The following is an 11,376-nucleotide window of genomic DNA, read 5'->3' on the forward strand; positions in this document are numbered from 1 at the left end:
ATTAATTAACATTGAAAAGATAGACCAATACATTCTCAAAAAGTAATTTCAAGTCACAAGTCAATACAGAGCCACCATTGTTCCTCCTTGCACATTCATCTGTGAATGAAAGACTATACGCCCTCCCGACTCTTCTAGTTGACGGACACATCACCGCTCTCGATGTAGAGCCTGACGTAAGAAGTATTGAGGGGTTCACGAGACACAGGTCCTCTTCTTCAGACGTAGATCTCAGACAGAGGAACACGTCAAGCTCGTTTATGTTTCACGGCCACATCAAGATGAAGGAGAAACGAGCTCCTTGGGGGCTGAGAAGAACAGACATTGATGAGGAGAGAACATCCACCTTGTCTCCTTCTTCTATCTCTTGTTATGTTTTCTTGTATGATTTGACTTGTTCTTTTTCATTATTTAAATATATTCCTATTCGATGTGCCTGAATGCAATAGTTGTAGGAATAAAAGTCAACAACTTTGCTTGGTGCTTAAAGGTGCTGGTTGGTCCCCGAGCCATGGCGGCCAATCGTCTCGCCACCTGCGGGCGCACTTGGGCTCGCCGTCTGACGCAGCACAACAGCGGAACTGGTAATAAGCAGTGGATGGTGGTAGATTACGGTCGCCTGGCATCACGTTCTGCAATCGTCAAGAAGAAGAAGAACCCCAAGAAGATACAACAGCACTTCGAATTGAAAGGCCTGCTGTGGGTTGTTGAACAACTCCCGGAACTGGTACACATAGCCGACCTGAGCCACCAGCTCGAGAAACAAGGCTACTGGTCTGCTTCTGGTGGAGTTCCCTTCTTTGAGGTACTGTTCCAAAACAATTTGTAGAAATTTGCTTTGACTGTGCGCGTGTATAGGAAATCTGTGACACAGGCAAAGTAATGAAGTAGAGATGTTGTTTGGAGCTAGTGGCTGCATGTTGCACTTTAATACAATATTATAACAAGTGGTAGAGTGAAGCAGATTTGTTTTTGAATCTTACTCATCTAGAGTTATTTCCAATTGGTCAGATTGTAAAATCCAAAATTACTTTAGCCAGGAAGTAATGCCTTGCAGCATTCAGTCTGCCTCGTCAGTCGTCACCTTGGTCGCTCTCACCAAAAAACCTGTTTCTGCCCATTTCTCCTGTGCTCCTAGTCAACACATCCTTTTCTTCCCTTTTCCTGTGTTTATTCAACTTTCCTCTTACTCTAAATTCCTGCATCAAGACTGAAGCTCTGAGATGAGTGTTGACACTCTCTGTCCTGCTGGGGAAGCAGCACAAATGTGTTGGAGCTCAGGAAATTGCAAATTGATGAAGAGAAAGCTTGTTGTCAATTTCAAGATATCCTAATTTCTTCTTCCTATGCTGACCTGCCGTGCTTGTCTTATGTACTCGTGTCTGGTCTTGGCATCTTGTAGTTTGCTTTACAGAGCCTCTGCGACTCACGCAGCAACACGCCGACCTCTCACCGCTGGGTTCTGTGGTTCAAATCCCGGTCACTCCATGTCAGATTTGTACTGGACAAAGTGTAGGGGGGACAGGTTTTTCTCCAAGTATTCCAGTTTTCCCATTTATCTTTCATTGTAGGAACATTCTCCAATATCATTTCATTTCATCTGTCGGACATTAATCATTGCCTCATAGGAGTGCGACAGGCCCCTTCCGCTAGATGGGGCTTCATTCATTCCATTCCTGACTCGGTCGAACAGGCTGTGGATTTTCATTTTCACAATCTGCTTTAGGTTGCACCGACACAGATAGGTTTTATGGTGATGATGGTTTAGGAAAGGGGTAGGAGTGCCAAGGAAGTGGCCATGGCCTTATTTAAGGCACCGCCCCAGCATTTGCCTGCTACTACAGACAACCATCTTCAGGGCTGCTGGCAGTGGGATTTGAAGCCACTATCTCCCGAATATAAGCTCACAACTGTGCAACCCTAACCGCACGACCAACTTGCTGGGAAGTCATGGCATCTTTCCATCTTCCATCCTCTCAGTATGGCCTGATACTTCCACTCTGTTGCGTTCCCAACATCCTCATTTCTTACTCTTGTCTTTTCCTATTATACTTCATCTTTTCAGTGTCCACGTCTCACGTCATGTTCCTCACGTTGTCTGCTTCTCCTGTAGCACACCAAACAACAGAGCCATCGCGCTCCACACATTGTTCATAACGTTTCTGAACATTATTAAATGTTGCTGTAAGGACATGTTATCTTCTTGCGTAATTCAGGAATATTTTTCATCTTCTTTTAACATGCACCATATGTTTGCATCTGCGATCATCAGACCAGAGGAGCAGGAATGGAGTTCCACGAGGAATTAGGTGATCTGCAAAGTGTCGTTGCAAAAGGGTAAGTTACTCCATTGCGGTATGGGCTCTTCCTCCATCTTGCTCATCCAGTGTCGTCGGAGGGGCGAGTTTCTGGTGCGACGAAAACGGCACATATGGGGTAAGAATGAGGTGTCTGTAGACTAGGTCCACTGTGTTTTGGATTCTGTGCAGCGTCCTCCATGAAGTAGGGGCCCAGTATTCCATGACTACGTTTTCAGTACTGTTGGAGAAGTTGTGGGCTCCCTGTTACCTCTTTTCTTTGACATAAGACTCATCCTCTATGGTAGAACTTCTCTCCTTATTAAATCGTTCCTCAACCTGAAGCAAACTGTGCCCACTCCGTATGTTCCACGATATATACCTTCTTGTTTGTTGTGAGAACCAGAAGTGAACACAACCCTGAGCAGTAATTTCAGTGTTGTTTGTTTGCAGAATATGAAGGTCTTGTCCCCCAGGTTTTACAGTCTTTTCTCATTCATTCCATAACTACCAGTCAACCTTGCACATCACCTCAAGCTCTCTGTCCGCGTACTTTTCCTTTGTTTCCTTCACAGCTTCATTACGAACAACAGTGACGTCGGAACACTTCTCTGGCAGTTCTCTTTCAAAATCAGTCAGTCTAATCCACAGGAGTCTGGAGAGTACTCAATAATTGTTGTGTCTGAACTTTTATTTTTTGAAATCCTTTCTACTTCATGACTTTGCTCTGGATATGCTATCTTACATCATTTCTAAATTGAGGTATGTTATCACCAGTTTTCTTCAACATTCCCTTTACTTTTCCAGCAGCCATCTCTACTGCCCTTCCAGCTTTCTGCACTTCCTCCTCTTGCTTCTTGTGATATGAGAGTGTTTCTTATCAAGACCAGAACTAACTGCTTGTTTTTCTCCAGGACATTAGTGAAGCGAGCTGGGGAAAGCAGAACGAGATACTTCTTTCGTACGAAAAGTCGCCCGTTGCACAGATCTTCAGCAGAGACCAATCTCGGGCAACAGATCTTGAATCGGTTCGTCTTCTCATGAGGAGTAACAACTACACCGAGGATCCCCTTTCGTCGCGAGACCCACTCCAGGCCATAGCCGGTAGAGGTGATCTGTCCAAAGAGTTCCCAAGACCTCTTGGAGCAATCGACACAAAGGTGATAGTAGGCTGGCCAGGCCTGCGAACCCAGCTACACGTCACGTCCGGACCTGCTCCCGTTGACGTTGCTGGTGAAGATGGTGGTGATAGTCAAGATGATGATGATGATGTTGCTGATATTAAGAGAACGCCTCAACCTTTCCGCTGGTCCTCTAGCCTGTTCAGCGAACTGTATCACATTGGTCATCCAGATGTCTGGCACTTTGACTCTGTCCCATGCAAATGGGTTTGGGTCAACAAGTATGAGGAAATGCTCTGAACTGGCAGTTTGTTCGAACTATCCTTCATTAAAAGTCTGTGATTCAGGGTTGTCAACAGAACTGTTAGCTCATTTCCAATGAAATTCTGAGATACAAATTATATACCTTTCACGCAGATATTTTCTAGAGCGGAAGTGGATTTGATAACGTTCGTGTCGTTCAAAATTCATTTCAAATTAATCACTTCTAACAATTTTATTTTGTTAACGGCAAAATTTTCCTTCAAATCTAGTGACCTAATGCAGAGTATGACGTCTGTTCAGAAAATAACTCTTTAGTGGGCTCACAACGCAGTCCCGGATCCTGTACACTTCTACTTTGATTTCAGTTTGAGGAGTAGAGAAAAGTCCGCAGGCGAATAGGGAGGATAGGTAAGCACTCCGGGAATGGTATTTCCACAAGTCTGGTCTTTTCCTGGTAACTTCTTCTTTCCAATGTCGAAAGACCTCTACGTGATACCGGTGATTCAACGTTTGACCCTCAGGTAGGAATTCATGGTGCACAATACGATTGGTAGTCAGAAAAGGACCGTAGCAACAATTTCACGTTTAGTCTCACCTCTTTGGTCTCTGTCTCAGTAAATGGTCTCCCCAGTTCCCAGCTGTAGCGAATGTTGATCTGCTACTCATAATATTCAGACATATTGACAATCACAATGCGCTCGTAAACAAACAGCGGCTAAGCGATTACCAATGATGAATATCAGTATACAGGGCTGTGTACCGGAAATTGCCAAGACTTCGCATTTGCGTTGTAGTTTCAACGTTGAACAGGCCTCACAATTCAGTAGAATCTCATTGTGTTGGGTTAGGTACTTTGTTAGGTTCTTGGTTTGTTCAGTGAGAGAACCAGTGGACCTCATGCTGACCAGGGAACATCTCCAAACCAGTTGGACTGGAGCAGACTTTCCACTCAAATGCACAAGATTCGAATTGGTAGAGGGTGTTAAATAAATGCAGATTGAGGCTACTTTCTGAGCCCAGCTCAGTCCTGTGGTGCTCAACATCAGCATCATATTAGTAGACTTATAGGCTCATCAAGCCATCGAGGACCGCATTAAGTTTTGTTATACTTAGGAGTGAACTTTGCTTCTGTTTGAGCACAGACTTCCCTCATTCTTTTTGAATGGGCCTGCTTTTGTTCCTCTGTTTAAGGGTTTGGTTTAGCCCGTTCATCATTACCTTTCGTAAATTTCTTCTTCTTCCTTTTCTTATATTCTTTTAAGAAAATAAACCATGTGGGCCTGTTTCAGCTATCCGTGGCCTCCGATAAGTGTAGGCTCCGTCGTCAAAAGTCTAGTGTGCGGTGTGGGAGTAGCAGGAACGTTAGTACTAGAACAAACAGCCATGACTCTGTCGGGAGAACAAGTGGGTACAAAGACCAAAATGCTGACCATTCAGCTAATCTGACAGTAGTAGGAGAAAGTGTTCTCGAAAAGCACACAAGAAAGCAACGTAACTTTTATTTGTGTATTAGAAATACAAAATGTTGCTACATTTTTGGTGCTTACATTTTGGTTTTTCCTACCTCTTCTTGCTGTTGGTAGCCCTGGAATCAATTATGCTGCTAATTTTGAAACTGAGTTACCTTACCATTCTGTTACATCTTGCGTGCCTGATGCGTGGATGACCCACAGATTCTCTGAATGACTCTTTCCATTCCCGTTGTTCCTGTCTCCTTCTTTGCTTTGAATAGTATTAAAACATCCTCAGAACAACTTGTATTTATGATAATAAATTATTTTTTAAAAGTATTTGTGATGTAATGTGAGACAGAGCTGACATCTAGAAAGTTAGCTGTTTAAATAAATTTATTTTGTACAAAGTCCGTTGTTTCATTTCAGCCCTACATTTGTGTTCTACTGATGACTACCAGTTTTCAACACTAGGAAATCATGATGATGATGATGATGATGGTGATGAGTACATTTACCACGAAACTTTAGACTGAAAAGAACGGTGGTAAAAGTTTGATTTATTGTTTAAACTAGCTGACATGCCCGTGCTTCGCTACGGAATGAGCAAATAATGTAGAGTTTGAGGGATGTTCCACCATTCAACACACTGCAAAAATATATTAAATTATAAGAAAACCGGTTTCGACTCCCTTGGAGTCATCATCAGTTCTTGGTGAAAATTAAATTGAGAGGAATCTGATAACAATCATCATAATGAAAAACCATGTACCTATAGGTGATTGCATGGAAACACATCATTGAGTTGATAGACATTACTTTGAAATGCAACGTACACTTGGCAAGCAGAACTTGGAGCTTAGAAAGTTCCCAGTTCTGGCTCTTACAGTCTTGTGTTCATAGAACACGGAACACTGGAATTACTGTATTTACGCGAATAATTCCCCGCACCCTAACTTTAGGAAGGCTGATTTTGAAAAAGAAATGCCAACATTGACTCAAATAAAACCTGCACCCCAATTTCGTGCCTCAATTTTTTTTTTTTTTAATATGCGGTTATTATTCACGTAAATGCGGTAATTCCAGTGTTCCGTGTTCTATGAACACAAGACTGTTAGAGCCAGAACTGGGAACTTGCTAAGCTCCAAGTTCTGCTTGCCAAGTGTACGTTGCATTTCAAGGTAATGTCTATCAGCTCAATGATGTGTTTCCATGCAATCACCTATAGGTACATGGTTTTTCGTTATGCTGATTGTTATCAGATTCCCCTTAATTTAATTTTCACCAAGAACTGATGATGACTCCAAGGGAGTCGAAACCGGTCTTCTTATAATTTAATATATTTTTGCAATGTGTTGAATGGTGGAACATCCCTCAAACTCTACATTATTCGTTAAACGTAACTTACGATAGTACGGCCAACCAGGCCCACAGATACGCTTATAAATATTTAAATCTAAGGAAAAAGATAACGATCATCAACAAAGATATCACCTTTTTGAAAGAATGCCTTCTTAATAATCTAACTCCTAGATTTTTAAAAGCTTACAACTCAAAACATAGGTCAACATTCAATACACAAAACATCCAAGTTGAAAACTAGAAAAGCGGCTGGAATTGATCAGATTTCTGGGGATATACTAAAGACAATGGGTTGGGATATAGTACCATATCTGAAGTACTTATTTGACTATTGTTTGGTCGGAGGAACTATACCAGATGAATGGAGAGTTGTTATAGTAGCCCCGGTGTATAAAGGAAAGGGTGATAGACATAAAGCTGAAAATTACAGGCCAGTAAGTTCGACATGCATTGTATGCAAGCTTTGGGAAGGCATTCTTTCTGATTATATTAGACATGTTTGTGAAATTAATAACTGGTTCGATAGAAGGCAATTCGGTTTTAGGAAAGGTTATTCCACTGAAGCTCAACTTGTAGGATTCCAGCAAGATATAGCGGATATCTTGGATTCTGGAGGTCAAATGGACTGTATTGCGATTGACCTGTCTAAAGCATTTGATAGGGTGGATCATGGGAAACTACTGGCAAAAGTGAGTGCAATTGGACTAGACAAAAGAGTGACTGAATGGGTTGCTATATTTCTAGGAAATAGATGTCAGAGAATTAGAGTAGGTGAAACTTTGTCTGACCTTGTAATAGTTGAGAGGGGAGTTCCTCAGGACAGTGTTATCGGACCTTTATGTTTTCTTATAAATATAAATGATATGAGTAAAGGAGTGGAATCGGAGGTAAGGCTTTTTGCGGATGATGTTATTCTCTGTAGAGTGATAAATAAGTTACAAGATTGTGAGCAACTGCAACATGACCTCGAAAATGTTGTGAGATGGACAGCAGGCAATGGTATGTTGATAAACGGGGTTAAAAGTCAGTTTGTGAGTTTCACAAATAGGAAAAGTCCTCTCAGTTTTAATTACTGCGTTGATGGGGTGAAGTTCCTTTTGGGGATCATTGTAAGTATCTAGGTGTTAATATAAGGAAAGATCTTCATTGGGGTAATCACATAAATGGGATTGTAAATAAAGGGTACCAATCTCTGCACATGGTTATGCAGGTCTTGAGGGGTTGTAGTAAGGATGTAAAGGAGAGTGCATATAAGTCTCTGGTAAGACTCCAACTAGAGTATGGTTCCAGTGTATGGGACCCTCACCAGGATTACCTGATTCAAGAACTGGAAAAAATCCAAAGAAAAGCAGCTCGATTTGTTCTGAGTGATTTCCGACAAAAGAGTAGCGTAATTAAAAATAGGAAAGAATTTCCACCAATCAATACTTGTTTATTGCTTATATTAAGCTACAGGACCGGTTTCGACCCCATATACAAGGTCATCTTCAGCTGAACCATGAATACATATTTATATGATGAAGCTTTGATTAAATTGCATTGTCAAAGGAATGTCATATGATGATGTGCATTTAGTCACATACAAATGGGGAACTGGCATAAATGTCAGTATGTAGAATATGCCAATTCACGTAAAGACATGCCCCATTTGTATGTGACTAAATGCACATCATCATATGACATTCCTTTGACAATGCAATTTAATCAAAGCTTCATCATATAAATATGTATTCATGGTTCAGCTGAAGATGACCTTGTATATGGTGTCGAAACCGGTCCTGTAGCTTAATATAAGCAATAAACAAGTATTGATTGGTGGAAATTCTTTCCTATTTTTAATTGTGTAATTCGTCAATACGGAAATGAAGATTATAGATTACGAAAAGAGTAGCGTTACAAAAATGTTGCAAAGTTTGGGTTGGGAAGAATTGAGAGAAAGAAGAGCTGCTCGACTAAGTGGTATGTTCCGAGCTGTCAGCGGAGAGATGGCGTGGAATGACATTAGTAGACGAATAAGTTTGAGTGGCGTTTATAAAAGTAGGAAAGATCACAATATGAAGATAAAGTTGGAATTCAAGAGGACAAACTGGGGCAAATATTCATTTATAGGAAGGGGAGTTAGGGATTGGAATAACTTACCAAGGGAGATATTCAATAAATTTCCAATTTCTTTGAAATAATTTAGGAAAAGGCTAGGAAAGCAACAGATAGGGAATCTTCCACCTGGGCGACTGCCCTAAATGCAGATCAGTATTGATTGATTGATTGATAAAACCAACAAAATTTGGCTAAAAGAAGAAATTAAGTTCCTTTACAGAAAAAAGACATTTGTGAACACTCAACTCTACGAGGCACACTTAGACGCAGCTCGCAACCTTCCCCCCAACTTATTGAGACGATTTTCTAACACACTCACTTTACGTAACGGAAAACATTGCCGCTAGGAAATTAGGTAATTTTAACAAGAAAAGAGATAACCTCAAAAAAGCAAACGACAATATCAATCACTCCACATCACCCAAATTGAACAAAACATTCTCAGACACTGACAAAGAGATACACAAGGAGCATAATTTCAACCCACCAATCGTAAATATCTCTAAAACAACCTTTAATGAAACTGAAATTGAAATTTTAAGCAGAAGACCGAAATTCAATTGGAGTCCGCAATCCAGATATGATGAATTAAACACCCTAGTTACAGAAACTGAACACGCAATTAGTAAAATCCCCACACAACAACAAGAAGAAATTAGATATGAAGCCAGAAAAAGATTAATGAAACTAATTAACAACCAAAAAGAACAACAAACCTAACAATAGCACCAACCATCACCTACAAATCAAACAGTTAAAAGAGAAAATAAAATCCAACAATCTCATAGTTACACAAGCGGACAAAGGAAATACCACCGTCATATTAGACAAAGAAGACTACATCCAAAAGCCACCAACTTTTTTCAAGAAGGAAATTACAAAACAATCAAAAGACCCCACCCAAAAAATCCAAAAAAACCTGAAACTCTTACTTAAGAACACTTCATTCATCCTCAGTGAACAAGATGCCAGTAAATTAATTAACGTGAACCCCAAACTTCCAATAGCACGAGCACGCCCTAAAATTCATAAAGAAAACACCCCGATAAGACCAATAAGAAATTTCAGACTCAGCCCTACCTACAAACTAGCCCAATTCATCCAAAAATTCCTTAAAAAACACTATGTCCATCAAGCAAAAACTTCCGTTAAAAACACAATAGAATTTTGTAACAACACCAAAAACCTTAAAATTCAGTCTTACCATTCACTAGCATCTTTCGACATTAAGAATATGAACCCTACCATTCCATTAGATGAGACCATTTCCATCATACAACGTAACTTGCACCAACATAGTAAACTGAGTAAACTTGAAATAGAAGAATTCATCAGTCTGGTTAAGTTTACTTTTAACAATAACTTTTTTGTTTTTAACGGAATAATATATCAACAAAATGGCCTTCCAATGGGATCGCCCGCATCGGGCATCGTGGCTGACATTTGCCTAGACTGCCTACAACATACACACATCAGTGAATTGAAACACATTTTTTTCTGGGCCAGGTTTGTCGATGACACCTTCACAATTATAGATGGCAGACACACCAACAGCCTAACCATTCTTGAAGAGTTGAACAAACTGAATCCCCATTTATTTATTTATTTATTTATTTATTTATTTATTTATTTATTTATTTATTTATTTGGGAAACCAAAAACAGTGAGAAGCCGAATTACAGAGTTCCGCAATGAAATACATATTTACAATAGAGTAGCACAAGGCAAGCATAAAGAAAAGTGGAAGAATAATGACGAAAAAACATCTATAAAAATAGAGGAAAAAATTAAAAACTAACGAAATTAGAGACACAACATATAAAAACAAAAAATAAGGCTAAAGAAACAACGAGAAAACTTGCTGAACGTAAAACGAAGAGAAGAACTTATAGCTAGGCACAGTAAGATAAATACAGATATAACACTTAAGTAATGGTATAGTACAGTAAAAAATAAATAAATATTATACACTGACTGACAGAGCAAATGCAACACCAAGAAGGAGTGGTTCGAAAGGGATGAAAGTTGGGGAAAAAAACAGAGACGGCACGGACGAATAATTGATGTTTATTTCAAACCGATATGCAGGTTACACAATGCGCACGGCATCGACTCAGTAGGATGTAGGACCACCGCGAGCGGCGATGCACGCAGAAACACGTCGAGGTACAGAGTCAATAAGAGTGCGGATGGTGTCCTGAGGGGTGGTTCTCCATTCTCTGTCAACCATTTGCCACAGTTGGTCGTCCTTACGAGGCTAGGGCAGAGTTTGCAAACGGCGTCCAATGAGATTCCACACGTGTTCGATTGGTGAGAGATCCGGAGAGTACGCTGGCCATGGAAGCATCTGTACACCTCGTAGAGCCTGTTGGGAGATGCGAGCAGTGTGTGGGCGGGCATTATCCTGCTGAAACAGAGCATTGGGCAGCCCCTGAAGGTACGGGAGTGCCACCAGCCGCAGCACATGCTGCACGTAGCGGTGGGCATTTAACGTGCCTTGAATACGCACTAGAGGTGACGTGGAATCATACGCAATAGCGCCCCAAACCATGATGCCGCGTTGTCTAGCGGTAGGGCGCTCCACAGTTACTGCCGGATTTGACCTTTCTCCACGCCGACGCCACACTCGTCTGCGGTGACTATCACTGACAGAACAGAAGCGTGACTCATCGGAGAACACGACGTTCCGCCATTCCCTCATCCAAGTCGCTCTAGCCCGGCACCATGCCAGGCGTGCACGTCTATGCTGTGGAGTCAATGGTAGTCTTCTGAGCGGACGCCGGG

The 11,376-nt window shown here is 41.1% G+C and overlaps 1 protein-coding gene across 1 annotated transcript in view; it reads left to right on the forward strand.

Annotated features, from left to right (window-relative positions):
• The window catches only part of LOC136882136 (putative phospholipase B-like lamina ancestor), a 150,639-nt gene extending 145,096 nt beyond the window's left edge, over positions 1–5,543 (forward strand). The window contains exons 9-10 of the mRNA XM_067154679.2: positions 491–805; positions 3,212–5,543. Coding sequence (XP_067010780.2) covers positions 491–805; positions 3,212–3,718 — 822 coding nt within the window. The 3' untranslated portion in view covers positions 3,719–5,543. The remainder of the gene's footprint in view (positions 1–490; positions 806–3,211) is intronic.
• Positions 5,544–11,376: the final 5,833 nt, after the last annotated feature.

Source organism: Anabrus simplex, chromosome 10 (assembly GCF_040414725.1).
Source record: "Anabrus simplex isolate iqAnaSimp1 chromosome 10, ASM4041472v1, whole genome shotgun sequence".
NCBI classification, from domain to species: Eukaryota; Metazoa; Arthropoda; class Insecta; order Orthoptera; family Tettigoniidae; genus Anabrus; species Anabrus simplex.